Raw genomic sequence first — 20,484 nt, 5'->3', positions numbered from 1 at the left:
TCTAACACCTGCCATTACTGCCAAGCTTATCCTCTGTGAGTGCTCAGTGAGGGGCCAAGAAAAATACCTAATTTCACACACAAACATTCACAAACCCCCGATGCCCAGGAAAACACAGAAGACGATTGAAGAGAAGGGACCAGAGGAAAACACTGTAATTTCACTAAAATAAATATTCTCATTGGAAACAATCACAAAATCATAGTAGGCATACTACAAGGACGTCAGGGAGGAGTGAAGGAGAGTCCTAGGCGGGATGCACTTCTCTACAGTAACCTGCTCTCTCGGATTGTGGTGACGGTTTCAGAGAGACGGCTAGCAGAAGATAAGCCAGCGGGATAGAGGGAGGAAGAGGCAGAGAAGAAGGAAGAGAGCTGATCTGTCAATCAGATGGGGGGTGTGCAATGCCAGACAGAGAAGCATGGCTGACTGACTTAGCACAGTGAGAGAAAATGAATCTGATCAAAGTCCTGATCAGGAGCCAGTGTTGATTGCTCCAATGCTCTGGGTCCATACAAAAACACTTCTAATTGGTGAATTAAGTTACTGAGACCGTGTTCAGTGACATTCAGCCAGACTGACTTGGAAGCACTGACATGAATTTTTAAGTCAAGAAAAACAACATGTGCATCAAAACAACTGAACTGCAAGTGCACTTCAAATGAGCTCTGTCTATTTGTATCTGTTCATTTCAGGGAGGGGTTAGGTAGTATTAGGTAGTATTAGGTAGGGGTTAGGTAGTATTAGGTAGGGGTCAGGTAGTATTAGGTAGTATTAGGTAGGGGTTAGGTAGTATTAGGTAGGGGTTAGGTAGTATTAGGTAGGGGTTAGGTAGTATTAGGTAGTATTAGGTAGTATTAGGTAGTATTAGTTAGGGGTTAGGTAATATTAGGTAGGGGTTAGGTAGTATTAGGTAGGGGTTAGGTAGTATTAGGTAGGGGTTAGATAGTATTAGGTAGGGGTTAGATGGTATTAGGTAGGGGTTAGATGGTATTAGGTAGGGGTTAGATGGTATTAGGTAGGGGTTAGGTAGTATTAGGTAGGGGTTAGATAGTATTAGGTAGTATTAGGTAGGGGTTAGATAGTATTAGGTAGAGGTTAGATAGTATTAGGTAGGGGTTAGGTAGTATTAGGTAGGGGTTAGGTAGTATTAGGTAGGGGTTAGGTAGTATTAGGTATGGGTTAGATGGTATTAGGTAGGGGTTAGATAGTATTAGGTAGGGGTTAGATAGTATTAGGTAGGGGTTAGGTAGTATTAGGTAGGGGTTAGGTAGTATTAGGTAGTATTAGGTAGGGGTTAGATGGTATTAGGTAGTATTAGGTAGTATTAGGCAGCATTAGGTAGTATTAGGCAGTATTAGGTAGGGGGTTAGGTAGTAGTAGGTAGTATTAGGTAGGGGTTAGGTAGTATTAGGTAGTATTAGGTAGTATTAGGTAGTATTAGGTAAGGGTTAGGTAGTATTAGGTAGGGGTTAGGTAGTATTAGGTAGTATTAGATAGGGGTTAGGTAGTATTAGGTAGGGGTTAGGTAGTATTAGGTAGTATTAGGTAGGGGTTAGGTAGTATTAGGTAGGGGTTAGATGGTATTAGGTAGGGGTTAGGTAGTATTGGGTAGGGGTTAGATGCTATTAGGTAGGGGTTAGGTAGTATTAGGTAGGGGTTAGATAGTATTAGGTAGGGGTTATGTAGTATTAGGTAGGGGTTAGATAGTATTCGGTAGGGGTTAGATAGTATTAGGTAGGGGTTAGGTAGTATTAGGTAGGGGTTAGATGGTATTAGGTAGGGGTTAGGTAGTATTAGGTAGGGGTTAGATGGTATTAGGTAGGGGTTAGGTAGTATTAGGTAGGGGTTAGGTAGTATTAGGTAGGGGTTAGATAGTATTAGGTAGGGGTTAGATAGTATTAGGTAGGGGTTAGATAGTATTAGGTAGGGGTTAGATAGTATTAGGTAGTATTAGGTAGGGGTTAGATGGTATTAGGTAGTATTAGGTAGCATTAGGTAGGGGTTAGACAGTATTAGGTAGTATTAGGTAGGGGTTAGATGGTATTAGGTAGGGGTTAGGTAGTATTAGGTAGGGGTTAGGTAGTATTAGGTAGTATTAGGTAGGGGTTAGGTAGTATTGGGTAGGGGTTAGATGGTATTAGGTAGGGGTTAGGTAGTATTAGGTAGGGGTTAGATAGTATTAGGCATTATTAGGTAGGGGTTATGTAGTATTGGGTAGGGGTTAGATGGTATTAGGTAGGGGTTAGATAGTATTAGGTAGGGGTTAGGTAGTACTAGGTACGGGTTAGATGTTATTAGGTAGGGGTTAGGTAGTATTAGGTAGGGGTTAGATGGTATTAGGTAGTATTAGGTAGCATTAGGTAGGGGTTAGACAGTATTAGGTAGTATTAGGTAGGGGTTAGATGGTATTAGGTAGGGGTTAGGTAGTATTAGGTAGGGGTTAGGTAGTATTAGGTAGTATTAGGTAGGGGTTAGGTAGTATTGGGTAGGGGTTAGATGGTATTAGGTAGGGGTTAGGTAGTATTAGGTAGGGGTTAGATAGTATTAGGCATTATTAGGTAGGGGTTATGTAGTATTGGGTAGGGGTTAGATGGTATTAGGTAGGGGTTAGATAGTATTAGGTAGGGGTTAGGTAGTACTAGGTACGGGTTAGATGTTATTAGGTAGGGGTTAGGTAGTATTAGGTAGGGGTTAGATAGTATTAGGTAGTATTAGGTAGGGGTTAGACAGTATTAGGTAGGGGTTAGGTAGTATTAGGTAGGGGTTAGGTAGTATTAGGTAGTATTAGGTAGGGGCTAGGTAGTATTAGGTAGGGGCTAGGTAGTATTAGGTAGGGGTTAGGTAGTATTAGGTAGTATTAGGTAGGGGTTAGATAGTATTAGGTAGGGGTTAGATAGTATTAGGTAGGGGTTAGGTAGTATTGGGTAGGGGTTAGATGGTATTAGGTAGGGGTTAGGTAGTATTAGGTAGGAGTTAGATAGTATTAGGTAGGAGTTAGATGGTATTAGGTAGGGGTTAGGTAGTATTAGGTAGGGGTTAGATGGTATTAGGTAGGGGTTAGGTAGTATTAGGTAGGGGTTAGACAGTATTAGGTAGGGGTTAGGTAGTATTAGGTAGGGGTTAGGTAGTATTAGGTAGGGGTTAGGTAGTATTAGGTAGGGGTTAGACAGTATTAGGTAGTATTAGGTAGGGGTTAGATGGTATTAGGTAGGGGTTAGGTAGTATTAGGTAGGGGTTAGGTAGTATTAGGTAGTATTAGGTAGGGGTTAGGTAGTATTAGGTAGGGGTTAGGTAGTATTAGGTAGGGGTTAGATGGTATTAGGTAGGGGTTAGGTAGTATTAGGTAGGGGTTAGGTAGTATTAGGTAGGGGTTAGGTAGTATTAGGTAGGGGTTAGGTAGTATTAGGTAGGGGTTAGGTAGTATTAGGTAGGGGTTAGATGGTATTAGGTAGTATTAGGTAGGGGTTAGATAGTATTAGGTAGGGGTTAGGTAGTATTAGGTAGGGGTTAGACAGTATTAGGTAGTATTAGGTAGGGGTTAGGTAGTATTAGGTAGGGGTTAGGTAGTATTAGGGAGGGGTTAGACAGTATTAGGTAGGGGCTAGGTAGTATTAGGTAGGGGGTAGATAGTATTAGGAAGTATTAGGTAAGGGTTAGGTAGTATTAGGTAGGGGTTAGGTAGTATTAGGTAGTATTAGGCAGGGGTTAGGTAGTATTAGGGAGGGGTTAGACAGTATTAGGTAGGGGTTAGGTAGTATTAGGAAGTATTAGGTAGGGGTTAGATAGTATTAGGTAGGGGTAAGGTAGTATTAGGAAGTATTAGGTAGGGGTTAGATAGTATTAGGTAGGGGTTAGATAGTATTAGGAAGTATTAGCTAGGGGTTAGATAGTATTAGGTAGGGGTTAGATAGTATTAGGAAGTATTAGGTAAGGGTTAGGTAGTATTAGGTAGGGGTTAGGTAGTATTAGGTAGTATTAGGTAGTATTAGGCAGGGGTTAGGTAGTATTAGGGAGGGGTTAGACAGTATTAGGTAGGGGCTAGGTAGTATTAGGTAGGGGGTAGATAGTATTAGGAAGTATTAGGTAAGGGTTAGGTAGTATTAGGTAGGGGTTAGGTAGTATTAGGTAGTATTAGCTAGTATTAGGCAGGGGTTAGGTAGTATTAGGGAGGGGTTAGACAGTATTAGGTAGGGGTTAGGTAGTATTAGGGAGGGGTTAGACAGTATTAGGTAGGGGTTAGGTAGTATTAGGAAGTATTAGGTAGGGGTTAGATAGTATTAGGTAGGGGTAAGGTAGTATTAGGAAGTATTAGGTAGGGGTTAGATAGTATTAGGTAGGGGTTAGATAGTATTAGGAAGTATTAGCTAGGGGTTAGATAGTATTAGGTAGGGGTTAGATAGTATTAGGAAGTATTAGGTAAGGGTTAGGTAGTATTAGGTAGTATTAGGGAGGGGTTAGATAGTATTAGGTAGGGGTTAGGTAGTATTAGGAAGTATTAGGTAGGGGTTAGATAGTATTAGGTAGGGGTTAGATAGTATTAGGAAGTATTAGGTAAGGGCTAGGTAGTATTAGGTAGTATTAGGTAGTATTAGTTGGTATTAGGTAGGGGTTAGATAGTATTAGGTAGGGGTTAGATAGTATTAGGAAGTATTAGGTAAGGGTTAGGTAGTATTAGGTAGGGGTTAGACAGTATTAGGTAGTATTAGGTAGGGGTTAGGTAGTATTGGGTAGGGGTTAGATGGTATTAGGTAGGGGTTAGGTAGTATTAGGTAGGGGTTAGATAGTATTAGGTATTATTAGGTAGGGGTTATGTAGTATTGGGTAGGGGTTAGATGGTATTAGGTAGGGGTTAGATAGTATTAGGTAGGGGTTAGGTAGTACTAGGTAGGGGTTAGATGTTATTACATGTTACATGTTACATGTTACAGTATTAGGTAGGGGCTAGTATTAGGTAGGGGCTAGGTAGTATTAGGTAGTATTAGGTAGGGGCTAGGTAGTATTAGGTAGTATTAGGTAGGGGTTAGATAGTATTAGGTAGGGGTTAGATAGTATTAGGTAGGGGTTAGGTAGTATTAGGTAGGGGTTAGGTAGTATTAGGTAGGGGTTAGATGGTATTAGGTAGGGGTTAGAGAGTATTAGGTAGGGGTTAGATAGTATTAGGTAGGGGTTAGAGAGTATTAGGTAGGGGGTAGATAGTATTAGGTAGGGGTTAGGTAGTATTAGGTAGGGGTTAGGTAGTATTAGGTAGGGGTTAGGTAGTATTAGGTAGGGGTTAGATAGTATTAGGTAGGGGTTAGATAGTATTAGGTAGGGGTTAGGTAGTATTAGGTAGGGGTTAGGTAGTATTAGGTAGGGGTTACGTAGTATTAGGTAGGGGTTAGATAGTATTAAGTAGGGGTTAGATAGTATTAGGTAGGGGTTAGACAGTATTAGGTAGGGGCTTGGTAGTATTAGGTAGTATTAGGTAGGGGTTAGGTAGTATTAGGTAGGGGTTGGATAGTATTAGGTAGGGTTAGGTAGTATTAGGTAGGGGTTAGATGGTATTAGGTAGGGGTTAGACAGTATTAGGTAGGGGCTAGGTAGTATTAGGTAGTATTAGGTAGGGGTTAGGTAGTATTAGGTAGGGGTTAGACAGTATTAGGTAGGGGCTAGGTAGTATTAGGTAGTATTAGGTAGGGGTTAGGTAGTATTAGGTAGGGGCTAGGTAGTATTAGGTAGGGGTTAGGTAGTATTAGGTAGGGGTTAGGTCGTATTAGGTAGTATTAGGTAGGGGTTAGGTAGTATTAGGTAGGGGCTAGGTAGTATTAGGTAGTATTAGGTAGGGGTTAGGTAATATTAGGTAGTATTAGGTAGGGGCTAGGTAGGGGCTAGGTAGTATTAGGTAGTATTAGGTAGGGGTTAGATAATATTAGGTAGTATTAGGTAGTATTAGGTAGTATTAGGTAGTATTAGGTAGGGGTTAGGTAGTATTAGGTAGGGGTTAGACAGTATTAGGTAGAGGTTAGGTAGTATTAGGTAGGGGTTAGGTAGTATTAGGTAGGGGTTAGATAATATTAGGTAGTATTAGGTAGGGGTTAGGTAGTATTAGGTAGGGGTTAGACAGTATTAAGTAGTATTAGATTGGGGTTAGGTAGTATTAGGTAGTATTAGGCAGGGGTTAGGTAGTATTAGGAAGTATTAGGTAAGGGTTAGGTAGTATTAGGGAGGGGTTAGACAGTATTAGGTAGGGGATAGGTAGTATTAGGAAGTATTAGGTAGGGGTTAGATAGTATTAGGTAGGGGTAAGGTAGTATTAGGAAGTATTAGGTAGGGGTTAGATAGTATTAGGTAGGGGTTAGATAGTATTAGGAAGTATTAGCTAGGGGTTAGATAGTATTAGGTAGGGGTTAGATAGTATTAGGAAGTATTAGGTAAGGGTTAGGTAGTATTAGGTAGTATTAGGGAGGGGTTAGATAGTATTAGGTAGGGGTTAGGTAGTATTAGGAAGTATTAGGTAGGGGTTAGATAGTATTAGGTAGGGGTTAGATAGTATTAGGAAGCATTAGGTAAGGGCTAGGTAGTATTAGGTAGTATTAGGTAGTATTAGTTGGTATTAGGTAGGGGTTAGATAGTATTAGGTAGGGGTTAGATAGTATTAGGAAGTATTAGGTAAGGGTTAGGTAGTATTAGGGAGGGGTTAGACAGTATTAGGTAGGGGTTAGATAGTATTAGGAAGTATTAGGTAAGGATTAGGTAGTATTAGGAAGGGGTTAGACAGTATTAGGTAGGGGCTAGGTAGTATTAGTTGGTATTAGGTAGGGGTTAGATATTATTAGGTAGGGGTTGGATAGTATTAGGAAGTATTAGGTAAGAGTTAGGTAGTATTAGGTAGTATTAGGTAGTATTAGGTAGGGGCTAGGTAGTATTAGTTGGTATTAGGTAGGGGTTAGATGGTATTAGGTAGGGGTTAGACAGTATTAGGTAGGGGCTTGGTAGTATTAGGTAGTATTAGGTAGGGGTTAGGTAGTATTAGGTAGGGGTTGGATAGTATTAGGTAGGGTTAGGTAGTATTGGGTAGGGGATAGATGGTATTAGGTAGGGGTTAGATAGTATTAGGTAGGAGTTAGATGGTATTAGGTAGGGGTTAGGTAGTATTAGGTAGGGGTTAGATAGTATTAGGTAGGAGTTAGATGGTCTTAGGTAGGGGTTAGGTAGTATTAGGTAGGGGTTAGGTAGTATTAGGTAGGGGTTAGGTAGTATTAGGTAGGGGTTAGGTAGTATTAGGTAGGGGTTAGATGGTATTAGGTAGGGGTTAGGTAATATTACGTAGGGGTTAGATAGTATTAGGTAGGGGTTAGGTAGTATTAGGTAGGGGTTAGACAGTATTAGGTAGTATTAGGTAGGGGTTAGGTAGTATTAGGTAGGGGTTAGGTAGTATTAGGGAGGGGTTAGACAGTATTAGGTAGGGGCTAGGTAGTATTAGGTAGTATTAGGTAGGGGCTAGGTAGTATTAGGTAGTATTAGGTAGGGGTTAGATAGTATTAGGTAGGGGTTAGATAGTATTAGGTAGGGGTTAGGTAGTATTAGGTAGGGGTTAGGTAGTATTAGGTAGGGGTTAGATGGTATTAGGTAGGGGTTAGAGAGTATTAGGTAGGGGTTAGATAGTATTAGGTAGGGGTTAGAGAGTATTAGGTAAGGGGTAGATAGTATTAGGTAGGGGTTAGGTAGTATTAGGTAGGGGTTAGGTAGTATTAGGTAGGGGTTAGAGAGTATTAGGTAAGGGGTAGATAGTATTAGGTAGGGGTTAGGTAGTATTAGGTAGGGGTTAGGTAGTATTAGGTAGGGGTTAGGTAGTATTAGGTAGGGGTTAGATAGTATTAGGTAGGGGTTAGATAGTATTAGGTAGGGGTTAGGTAGTATTAGGTAGGGGTTAGGTAGTATTAGGTAGGGGTTACGTAGTATTAGGTAGGGGTTAGATAGTATTAAGTAGGGGTTAGATAGTATTAGGTAGGGGTTAGACAGTATTAGGTAGAGGCTTGGTAGTATTAGGTAGTATTAGGTAGGGGTTAGGTAGTATTAGGTAGGGGTTGGATAGTATTAGGTAGGGTTAGGTAGTATTAGGTAGGGGTTAGATGGTATTAGGTAGGGGTTAGACAGTATTAGGTAGGGGCTAGGTAGAATTAGGTAGTATTAGGTAGGGGTTAGGTAGTATTAGGTAGGGGTTAGACAGTATTAGGTAGGGGCTAGGTAGTATTAGGTAGTATTAGGTAGGGGTTAGGTAGGGGCTAGGTAGTATTAGGTAGGGGTTAGGTAGTATTAGGTAGGGGTTAGGTCGTATTAGGTAGTATTAGGTAGGGGTTAGGTAGTATTAGGTAGGGGCAAGATAGTATTAGGTAGTATTAGGTAGGGATTAGGTAGTATTAGGTAGGGGTTAGGTAGTATTAGGTAGTATTAGGTAGGGGTTAGGTAGTATTAGGTAGGGGCTAGGTAGTATTAGGTAGTATTAGGTAGGGGTTAGGTAGTATTAGGTAGGGGTTAGACAGTATTAGGTAGGGGCTAGGTAGTATTAGGTAGTATTAGGTAGGGGTTAGATAATATTAGGTAGGGGTTAGGTAGTATTAGGTAGGGGTTAGGTAGTATTAGGTAGTTTTAGGTAGGGGTTAGATAGTATTAGGTGGGGGTTAGGTAGTATTAGGCAGGAGTTATGTAGTATTAGGTAGGGGTTAGATAGTATTAGGTGGGGGTTAGAAACTATTAGGTCGTATTAGGTAGGGGCTAGGTAGTATTAGGTAGTATTAGGCAGGGGTTAGGTAGTATTAGGTAGGGGTTAGGCAGTATTATTAGGTAGGGGTTAGGTAGTATTAGGTAGGGGTTAGACAGTATTAGGTAGGGGTTAGGTAGTATTAGGTAGGGGTTAGGTAGTATTGGGTAGGGATTGGTAGGGGTTAGGTAGTATTAGGTAGTATTAGGTAGGGGGTAGATAGTATTAGGTAGTATTAGGTAGGGGTTAGGTAGAATTAGGTAGGGGTTAGGTAGTATTAGGTAAGGGTTAGATAGTATTAGGAAGGGGTTAGGTAGTATTAGGTAGTATTGGGTAGTGGGTAGATAGTATTAAGTAGTATTAGGTAGGGGTTAGGTAGAATTAGGTAGGGGTTAGGTAGTATTAGGTGGTATTAGGTAGGGGTTAGGTAGTATTAGGTAGGGGTTAGATAATATTAGGTAGCATTAGGTAGGGGTTAGGTAGAATTAAGTAGGGGTTAGGTAGTATTAGGTGGTATTAGGTAGGGGTTAGGTAGTATTAGGTAGGGGTTAGATAGTATTAGGTAGGGGTTAGGTAGTATTAGGTAGTATTGGGTAGTGGGTAGATAGTATTACGAAGTATTAGGTAGGGGTTAGGTAGTATTAGGTAGTATTAGGTGGGGGATAGTTAGTATTAGTTTGTATTAGGTAGGTGTCAGGTAGTATTAGGTAGGGGTTAGATAGTAATAGTTAGGGGTTAGGTAGTATTAGGTAGGGGTTAGGTAGTAATAGTTAGGGGTTAAGTAGTATTAGGTAGGGGTTAGATAGTATTAGGTAGGAGTTAGATAGTATTAGGTAGGGGTTAGATAGTAATAGTTAGGGGTTAGGTAGTATTAGGTAGGGGTTAGGTAGTATTAGGTAGGGGTTCGAAAGTATTAGGTATGGGTTAGAAAGCATTAGGTAGTATTAGGTAGTATTAGATAGTATTAGGTAGTATTAGGTAGGGGTTAGGTAGTATTATTAGGTAGGGGTTATGTAGTATTAGGTAGGGGTTAGATAATATTAGGTAGTATTAGGTAAGGGTTAGGTAGTATTAGGTAGGGCTTAGATAGTATTAGGTAGTATTAGGTAAGGGTTAGGTAGTATTAGGTAGGGGTTAGCTAGTATTAGGTAGTATTAGGTAGGGGTTAGATAGTATTAAGTAGTATTAGGTAGGGGTCCGATTGTATTAGGTAGGGGGTTGATAGTATTTGGTAGTATTAGGGACGGGTTAGGTAGTATTAGGTATAGGGTTAGGTAGTATTAGGTAGGAGTTAGGTAGTATTAGGTAGGGGTTAGGTAGTATTAGGTAGTATTAGGTAGGGGTTAGATAGTATTTGGTAGTATTAGGTAGGGGTTAGAATGTATTAGGTAGTATTAGGTTGGGGTTGGATAGTATTAAGTAGTATTAGGTAGGGGTCCGATTGTATTAGGTAGGGGTTAGATAGTATTTGGTAGTATTAGGTAAGGGTTAGGTAGTATTAGGTATAGGGTTAGGTAGTATTAGGTAGGAGTTAGGTAGTATTAGGTAGGGGTTAGGTAGTATTAGGTAGTATTAGGTAGGGGTTAGATAGTATTTGGTAGTATTAGGTAAGGGTTAGGTAGTATTAGGTAGTATTAGTTAGGGGTTAGAAAGTATTAGGTAGTATTAGTTAGGGGTTAGAAAGTATTAGGTAGTATTAGGTAGGGGTTAGATAGTATTTGGTAGTATTAGGTAAGGGTTAGGTAGTATTAGGTAGGGGTTAGGTAGTATTAGGTATGGGTTAGATAGTATTAGGTAGGGGTTAGGGTAGGGGTTAGGTAGTATTAGGTAGTATTAGGTATAGGGTTAGGTAGTATTAGGTAGGAGTTAGGTAGTATTAGGTAGGGGTTAGGTAGTATTAGGTAGGGGTTAGGTAGTATTAGGTAGGGGTTAGGTAGTATTAGGTAGGGGTTATGTAGTTTTAGGTAGGGGTTAGGTAGTATTAGGTAGGGGTTAGGTAGGGGTTAGGTAGTATTAGGTGGTATTAGGTAGGGGTTATGTAGTATTAGGTAGTATTAGGTAGGGGTTAGACAGTATTAGGTAGGGGTTAGGTAGTATTATTAGGTAGGGGTTAGGTAGTATTAGGTAGTATTAGGCAGGGGTTAGGTAGTATTAGGTAGGGGTTAGGCATTATTATTAGGTAGGGGTTAGGTAGTATTAGGTAGTATTAGGTAGGGGTTAGGTAGTATTAGGCAGGGGTTAGGTAGGGGTTAGGTAGTATTAGGTAGTATTAGGTAGGGGGTAGATAGTATTAGGTAGGGGTTAGGTAGGGGTTAGGTAGTATTAGGTGGTATTAGGTATAGGGTTAGGTAGTATTAGGTAGGAGTTAGGTAGTATTAGGTAGGGGTTAGGTAGTATTAGGTAGGGGTTAGGTAGTATTAGGTAGGGGTTAGGTAGTATTAGGTAGGGGTTATGTAGTTTTAGGTAGGGGTTAGGTAGTATTAGGTAGGGGTTAGGTAGTATTAGGTAGTTTTAGGTAGGGGTTAGATAGTATTAGGTGGGGGTTAGGTAGTATTAGGCAGGAGTTATGTAGTATTAGGTAGGGGTTAGATAGTATTAGGTGGGGGTTAGAAACTATTAGGTCGTATTAGGTAGGGGCTAGGTAGTATTAGGTAGTATTAGGCAGGGGTTAGGTAGTATTAGGTAGGGGTTAGGCAGTATTATTAGGTAGGGGTTAGGTAGTATTAGGTAGTATTAGGCAGGGGTTAGGTAGTATTAGGTAGGGGTTAGGCAGTATTATTAGGTAGGGGTTAGGTAGTATTAGGTAGTATTAGGTAGGGGTTAGGTAGTATTAGGCAGGGGTTAGGTAGGGGTTAGGTAGTATTAGGTAGTATTAGGTAGGGGGTAGATAGTATTAGGTCGTATTAGGTAGGGGTTAGGTAGTATTAGGTAGGGGTTAGGTAGGGGTTAGATAGTATTAGGTGGTATTAGGTAGGGGTTATGTAGTATTAGGTAGTATTAGGTAGGGGTTAGACAGTATTAGGTAGGGGTTAGGTAGTATTATTAGGTAGGGGTTAGGTAGTATTAGGTAGTATTAGGCAGGGGTTAGGTAGTATTAGGTAGGGGTTAGGCATTATTATTAGGTAGGGGTTAGGTAGTATTAGGTAGTATTAGGTAGGGGTTAGGTAGTATTAGGCAGGGGTTAGGTAGGGGTTAGGTAGTATTAGGTAGGGGGTAGATAGTATTAGGTAGGGGTTAGGTAGGGGTTAGGTAGTATTAGGTGGTATTAGGTAGGGGTTATGTAGTATTAGGTAGTATTAGGTAGGGGTTAGACAGTATTAGGTAGGGGTTAGGTAGTATTATTAGGTAGGGGTTAGGTAGTATTAGGTAGTATTAGGCAGGGGTTAGGTAGTATTAGGTAGGGGTTAGGCATTATTATTAGGTAGGGGTTAGGTAGTATTAGGTAGTATTAGGTAGGGGTTAGGTAGTATTAGGTAGGGGTTAGGTATGGGTTAGGTAGTATTAGGTGGTATTAGGTAGGGGTTATGTAGTATTAGGTAGTATTAGGTAGGGGTTAGACAGTATTAGGTAGGGGTTAGGTAGTATTAGGTGGTATTAGGTAGGGGGTAGATAATATTAGGTAGCATTAGGTAGGGGTTAGGTAGTATTAGGTAGGGGTTAGGTAGCATTAGGTAGTATTAGGTAGGGGTTAGGTAGTATTAGGTAGTATTAGGCAGGCGTTAGATAGTATTAGGTAGGGGTCAGGTAGTATTAGGTAGTATTGGGTAGTGGGTAGATAGTATTACGTAGTATTAGGTAGTGGTCAGGTAGTATTAGGTAGTGGTTAGGTAGTATTAGGTAGTATTGGGTAGTGGTTAGATAGTATTACGTAGTATTAGGTAGGGGTTAGGTAGTATTAGGTAGTATTAGGTGGGGGTTAGTTAGTATTAGTTTGTATTAGGTAGGTGTCAGGTAGTATTAGGTAGTATTAGGTAGTATTAGGTAGTAGTTAGAAAGTTTTAGGTAGGGGGATAGAGAGATGAAGACTTCCACCCCCACCACATTTCCCTCTCGGCTTCATAATTATGTCCCTCCCCCAATCTCTGTCCTACCTGACTCGTCGTCAGACTTGTGTTCGTTGTCGGAGTCGGTGAGTGTGAGGGCTGAGTTCTCCCTGCTGGAGAGGCCGGAGCTGCGGCGGGACTTGATCGCGTGACCCCCCCACAGCTGTACGGCGCGCTCCGGGGACATGGCCCCCTCCGGGTCGGAGTCTGCATCGGAGCCGGCGCTGAGGGAGTAGCCCCGCTGCAGCAAGCCCAGCTCCGAGTGAGAGGAGTGGTAGGCAGCCTGGTGCTGGGTCTGGGTCTGGGTCTGGGCCTGTTGGTCACTCACTCCCAGCTCCGCCAGCGTGAAGCTCCCTGAGAACAGCAACAACCCAGTTAACCCAGACATTTTATTCTAGGAGATTTCTTGGGGTTGGCAAGCTAAAGCAGGCATAAAAAGGAGAAGTGACATTTAGGTGTGTTAATGTTTGCATTTCCTTAAAAACAGGATCTGAGATAAAGGGCACCATATGCAAGCTCAGAAGCCACACTATACACAAAGAGCTATTTAGAAACTCCAGGAATAAAACCAAGAGAAAACCAACTATGCAGATCTGAAGATAAACAATGAGATCAGTGGTGGGAAATGGAGCAGAGATGTAATTTTCATTATGACACATTTGTCTGACCGGTCGATATGTTCCATTGCCAGAGAGATGTGAAAGAGTGAGAAATGACACATAACAGAAATAAAGAGATGAGATATACCAATGGTCCAGGTTATATGTCAAAATAGCCCATGGCTTGTATAGGATGAATTGAAAACCGGGGAGCATGAAGCAGTGTTGGGGAGCAGGATTTTAAATAAATAGTATTTCAAGTGATAGTATTATGTGAAGTTTGAGGGGGGTGCGGGAGTAGGGCTGTGGCGGTCATGATATTTTGTCAGCTGGTGATTGTCATTCAAATAACTGCTGTTCTCACGGTAATTGACCATTAATTAACATACAGATGTGCTCAAATTTGCTGGTACCCGTCAACAAAAAAACGAAGAAGGCACAATTTTCTTTTAAATAACATGAAACTGACTAAACTAATTTGCATCCACCATTGTTTATTCCATATTTAATAGGAGTCAGACCTGGCTTTACAGTGGGGCAAAAATGTATTTAGTCAGCCACCAATTGTGCAAGTTCTCCCACTTAAAAAGATGAGAGAGGCCTGTAATTTTCATCATAGGTATACTTCAACTATGACGGACAAAATGAGAAGAAAAAAAAATCCAGAAAATCACATTGTAGGATTTTTAATGGATTTATTTGCAAATTATGGTGGAAAATAAGTATTTGGTCAATAACAAAAGTTTATCTCAATACTTTGTTATATACCCTTTGTTGGCAATGACAGAGGTCTAACGTTTTCTGTAAGTCTTCACAAGGTTTTCACACACTGTTGCTGGTATTTTGGCCCATTCCTCCATGCAGTTCTCCTCTAGAGCAGTGATGTTTTGGGGCTGTTGCTGGGCAACACAGACTTTCAACTCCTTCCAAAGATTTTCTATGGGGTTGAGATCTGGAGTCTGGCTAGGCCACTCCAGGAACTTGAAATGCTTCCTACGAAGCCATTCCTTCGTTGCCCGGGCGGTGTGTTTGGGATCATTGTCGTGCTGAAAGACCCAGACACGTTTCATCTTCAATGCCCTTGCTGATGGAAGGAGGTTTTCACTCAAAATCTCACGATACATGGCCCCATTCATTCTTTCCTTTACACGGATCAGTCGTCCTGGTCCCTTTGCAGAAAAACAGCCCCAAAGCATGATGTTTCCACCCCCATGCTTCACAGTAGGTATGGTGTTCTTTGGATGCAACTCAGCATTCTTTGTCCTCCAAACACGACGAGTTGAGTTTTTACCAAGAAGTTGTATTTTGGTTTCATCTGACCATATGACATTCTCCCAAACTTCTTCTGGATCATCCAAATGCTCTCTAGCAAACTTCAGACGGGCCTGGACATGTACGGGCTTAAGCAGGGGGACACGTCTGGCACTGCAGAATTTGAGTCCCTGGCGGCGTAGTGCGTTACTGATGGTAGGCTTTGTTACTTTGGTCCCAGCTCTCTGCAGGTCATTCACTAGGTCCCCCCGTGTGGTTCTGGGATTTTTGCTCACCGTTCTTGTGATCATTTTGACCCCACGGGGTGAGATCTTGCGTGGAGCCCCAGATCGAGGGAGATTATCAGTGGTCTTGTATGTCTTCCATTTCCTAATAATTGCTCCCACAGTTGATTTCTTCAAACCAAGCTGCTTACCTATTGCAGATTCAGTCTTCCCAGCCTGGTGCGGCCCTACAATTTTGTTTCTGGTGTCCTTTGACAGCTCTTTGGTCTTGGCCATAGTGGAGTGTGGAGTGTGACTGTTTGAGGTTGTGGCAGGTGTCTTTTATACTGATAACAAGTTCAAACAGGTGCCATTAATACAGGTAACGAGTGGAGGACAGAGGAGCCTCTTAAAGAAGAAGTTACAGGTCTGTGAGAGCCAGAAATCTTGCTTGTTTGTAGGTGACCAAATACTTATTTTCTACCATAATTTGCAAATAAATCTATTAAAAATCCTACAATGTGATTTTCTGGATTTTATTTTCTCATTTTGTCTGTCATAGTTGAAGTGTACCTATGATGAAAATTACAGGCCTCTCTCATCTTTGTAAGTGGGAGAACTTGTATAATTGGTGGCTGACTAAATATTTTTTTGCCCCACTGTAGATGTTATTATTGTAAATAATTATATTATTGTAAATAATAAAACAAGTGAAAATGGCATGGACAAAAATGATGGGAACCTTAACCTAATATTTTGTTGCACAACCTTTAGAGGCAATCACTGCAATCAAATGGTTTCTGTATCTCTCAATGGGACTTCTGCACCTGTTTACAGGTAGTTTGGCCCACTCTTCCTGAGCAATCTGCTCCAGCTGTCTCAGGTTTGATGGGTGCCTTCTCCAGACTGCAAGTTTCAGCTCTTTCCATAGATGTTCGATAGGATTCAGATCAGGACTCACAGAAGGCCACTTCAGAATAGTCCAATGTTTTGTTCTTATCCATTCCTGGGTGCTTTTAGCTGTGTGTTTTGGGTCATTATCCTGTTGCAGGACCCATGACCTGCGACTGAGAAAGAGCTTTCTGACACCGGGCAGTACGTTTCGCTCCAGAATGCCTTGATAGTCTTGAGATTTCATTGTGCCCTGCACAGATTCAAGGCACCCTGTGCCAGGCGCAGCAAAGCAGCCCCAAAACATAACCAAGCCTCCTCCATGTTTCACTGTAGGTAGGTATGGTGTTCTTTACTTTGAAAGCTTAATTTCTTTCCGGCTGTGAACATAGAACTCCAGTTTTGACTCATCTGTCCAAAGGACATTCTACCAGAAGGATTGTGGCTTGTCAATATGCATTTTAGCAAATTCCAGTCTGGATTTGTTTATGTTTTTCTTTCAAAAGTGTAGCACTTCTGGGTCTTCTTCAGCTCAAAAAGCAATGGATCAGAAACTGACATACCTTCACCTTGGAGTTCAGCTTGTATCTCTTTGACAGTTATCCTTGGTTCTTTTTCTACCATTCACACTATTCTTCTGTTGAGTCTGTGATCGATTTTCCTAATGCGGCCGCGCCCAGGGAGGTTAGCTACAGTTCCATGAACCTGAAACTTCTTGATAATATTTGCAACTCTTGTCACAGGAACATAAAGCTGCTTGGAGATGGTCTTGTAGCCTTTACCTTTACATTGCAATGTCTATTATTTTCTCCTCAGACAAATATCTCCTTAGCTTTCTCTGGTCCATGTTCAGTTTGGCACACAATGATACCAAACAGCACAGTGACTACTTTACTCTGGTCCATGTTCAGTGTGATGCACACAATGATACCAAACAGCACAGTGACTACTTTACTATGGTCCATGTTCAGTTTGGTGCACACAATGATACCAAACAGCACAGTGACTACTTTACTCTGGTCCATGTTCAATGTGGTGACCACAATGATACCAAACAGCACAGTGACTACTTTACTCTGGTCCATGTTCAGTGTTGTGACCACAATGATACCAAACAGCACAGTGACTACTTTACTCTGGTCCATGTTCAGTGTGGTGACCACAATGATACCAAACAGCACAGTGACTACTTTACTCTGTCCATGTTCAGTGTGGTGACCACAATGATACCAAACAGCACAGTGACTACTTTACTCTGTCCATGTTCAGTGTGATGACCACAATGATACCAAACAGCACAGTGACTACTTTACTCTGTCCATGTTCAGTGTGGTGACCACAATGATACCAAACAGCACAGTGACTACTTTACTCTGTCCATGTTCAGTGTGATGCACACAATGATACCAAACAGCACAGTGACTACTTTACTCTGGTCCATGGTCAGTGTGGTGACCACAATGATACCAAACAGCACAGTGACTACTTTACTCTGGTCCATGTTCAGTGTGATGACCACAATGATACCAAACAGCACAGTGACTACTTTACTCTGGTCCATGTTCAGTGTGGTGACCACAATGATACCAAACAGCACAGTGACTACTTTACTCTGGTCCATGTTCAGTGTGGTGACCACAATGATACCAAACAGCACAGTGACTACTTTACTCTGTCCATGTTCAGTGTGATGACCACAATGATACCAAACAGCACAGTGACTACTTTACTCTGTCCATGTTCAGTGTGGTGACCACAATGATACCAAACAGCACAGTGACTACTTTACTCTGTCCATGTTCAGTGTGATGCACACAATGATACCAAACAGCACAGTGACTACTTTACTCTGGTCCATGGTCAGTGTGGTGACCACAATGATACCAAACAGCACAGTGACTACTTTACTCTGGTCCATGTTCAGTGTGGTGACCACAATGATACCAAACAGCACAGTGACTACTTTACTCTCTCCATGTTCAGTGTGATGCACACAATGACACCAAACAGCACAGTGACTACTTTACTCTGGTCCATGGTCAGTGTGGTGACCACAATGATACCAAACAGCACAGTGACTACTTTACTCTGGTCCATGTTCAGTATGGTGACCACAATGATACCAAACAGCACAGTGACTACTTTACTCTGGCCCATGGTCAGTGTGGTGACCACAATGATACCAAACAGCTCAGTGACTACTTTACTCTGGCCCATGTTCAGTGTTGTGTACACAATGATACCAAACAGCACAGTGACTACTTTACTCTGGTCCATGTTCAGTGTGGTGACCACAATGATACCAAACAGCTCAGTGACTACTTTACTCTGGCCCATGTTCAGTGTTGTGTACACAATGACACCAAACAGCACAGTGACTACTTTACTCTGGTCCATGTTCAGTGTTGTGTACACAATGATACCAAACAGCACAGTGACTACTTTACTCTGGTCCATGTTCAGTGTGGTGACCACAATGATACCAAACAGCACAGTGACTACTTTACTCTGGTCCATGTTCAGTGTTGTGTACACAATGATACCAAACAGCACAGTGACTACTTTACTCTGGTCCATGTTCAATGTGGGGCACACAATGATACCAAACAGCACAGTGACTACTTTACTCTGGTCCATGTTCAGTGTGGTGACCACAATGATACCAAACAGCTCAGTGACTACTTTACTCTGGTCCATGTTCAGTGTTGTGTACACAATGATACCAAACAGCTCAGTGACTACTTTACTCTGGTCCATGTTCAGTGTTGTGTACACAATGATACCAAACAGCTCAGTGACTACTTTACTCTGGTCCATGTTCAGTGTGGTGACCACAATGATACCAAACAGCACAGTGACTACTTTACTCTGGTCCATGTTCAGTGTGGTGACCACAATGATACCAAACAGCACAGTGACTACTTTACTCTGGTCCATGTTCAGTGTGGTGACCACAATGATACCAAACAGCACAGTGACTACTTTACTCTGGTCCATGTTCAATGTGGTGACCACAATGATACCAAACAGCACAGTGACTACTTTACTCTGGTCCATGTTCAATGTGGTGACCACAATGATACCAAACAGCACAGTGACTACTTTACTCTGGTCCATGTTCAATGTGGTGACCACAATGATACCAAACAGCACAGTGACTACTTTACTCTGGTCCATGTTCAGTGTGGTGACCACAATGATACCAAACAGCACAGTGACTACTTTACTCTGGTCCATGTTCAGTGTGGTGTACACAATGATACCAAACAGCACAGTGACTACTTTACTCTGGTCCATGTTCAGTGTGGTGACCACAATGATACCAAACAGCACAGTGACTACTTTACTCTGGTCCATGTTCAGTGTGGTGACCACAATGATACCAAACAGCACAGTGACTACTTTACTCTGGTCCATGTTCAGTGTGGTGACCACAATGATACCAAACAGCACAGTGACTACTTTACTCTGGTCCATGTTCAATGTGGTGACCACAATGATACCAAACAGCACAGTGACTACTTTACTCTGGTCCATGTTCAATGTGGTGACCACAATGATACCAAACAGCACAGTGACTACTTTACTCTGGCCCATGTTCAGTGTGGTGCACAGTGACTACTTTACTCTGGTCCATGTTCAGTGTGGTGACCACAATGATACCAAACAGCACAGTGACTACTTTACTCTGGTCCATGTTCAGTGTGGTGACCACAATGATACCAAACAGCACAGTGACTACTTTACTCTGGTCCATGTTCAGTGTTGTGACCACAATGATACCAAACAGCACAGTGACTACTTTACTCTGGCCCATGTTCAGTGTGGTGCACAGTGACTACTTTACTCTGGTCCATGTTCAGTGTGGTAATGATACCAAACAGCACAGTGACTACTTTACTCTGGTCCATGTTCAGTTTGGCACACAATGATACCAAACAGCACAGTGACTACTTTACTCTGGCCCATGTTCAGTGTGGTGCACAGTGACTACTTTACTCTGGTCCATGTTCGGTTTGGCACACAATGATACCAAACAGCACAGTGACTACTTTACTCTGGTCCATGTTCAGTTTGGTGACCACAATGATACCAAACAGCACAGTGACTACTTTACTCTGGTCCATGTTCAGTGTGGTGTACACAATGATACCAAACAGCACAGTGACTACTTTACTCTGGTCCATGTTCAATGTGGTGACCACAATGATACCAAACAGCACAGTGACTACTTTACTCTGGCCCATGTTCAGTGTGGTGCACAGTGACTACTTTACTCTGGTCCATGTTCAGTGTGGTGACCACAATGATACCAAACAGCACAGTGACTACTTTACTCTGGTCCATGTTCAGTGTGGTGACCACAATGATACCAAACAGCACAGTGACTACTTTACTCTGGTCCATGTTCAGTGTTGTGACCACAATGATACCAAACAGCACAGTGACTACTTTACTCTGGCCCATGTTCAGTGTGGTGCACAGTGACTACTTTACTCTGGTCCATGTTCAGTGTGGTAATGATACCAAACAGCACAGTGACTACTTTACTCTGGTCCATGTTCAGTTTGGCACACAATGATACCAAACAGCACAGTGACTACTTTACTCTGGCCCATGTTCAGTGTGGTGCACAGTGACTACTTTACTCTGGTCCATGTTCGGTTTGGCACACAATGATACCAAACAGCACAGTGACTACTTTACTCTGGTCCATGTTCAGTTTGGCACAC

The 20,484-nt window shown here is 41.8% G+C and overlaps 1 protein-coding gene across 1 annotated transcript in view; it reads right to left on the bottom strand.

The window, feature by feature from the left end:
- Nucleotides 1-12,703: 12,703 nt before the first annotated feature.
- The window catches only part of LOC110533321 (teneurin-2-like), a 132,879-nt gene continuing 125,098 nt past the window's right edge, over nt 12,704-20,484 (bottom strand). Inside the window, exon 3 of the mRNA XM_021617428.2 lies at nt 12,704-13,140. Coding sequence (XP_021473103.2) covers nt 12,806-13,140 — 335 coding nt within the window. The 3' untranslated portion in view covers nt 12,704-12,805. The remainder of the gene's footprint in view (nt 13,141-20,484) is intronic.

Source organism: Oncorhynchus mykiss, chromosome 10 (genome assembly GCF_013265735.2).
Source record: "Oncorhynchus mykiss isolate Arlee chromosome 10, USDA_OmykA_1.1, whole genome shotgun sequence".
Lineage (NCBI taxonomy): Eukaryota > Metazoa > Chordata > Actinopteri > Salmoniformes > Salmonidae > Oncorhynchus > Oncorhynchus mykiss.
Note: the sequence above shows the minus strand (reverse complement) of the source record. Positions and strands in the feature narration are given on the sequence as shown.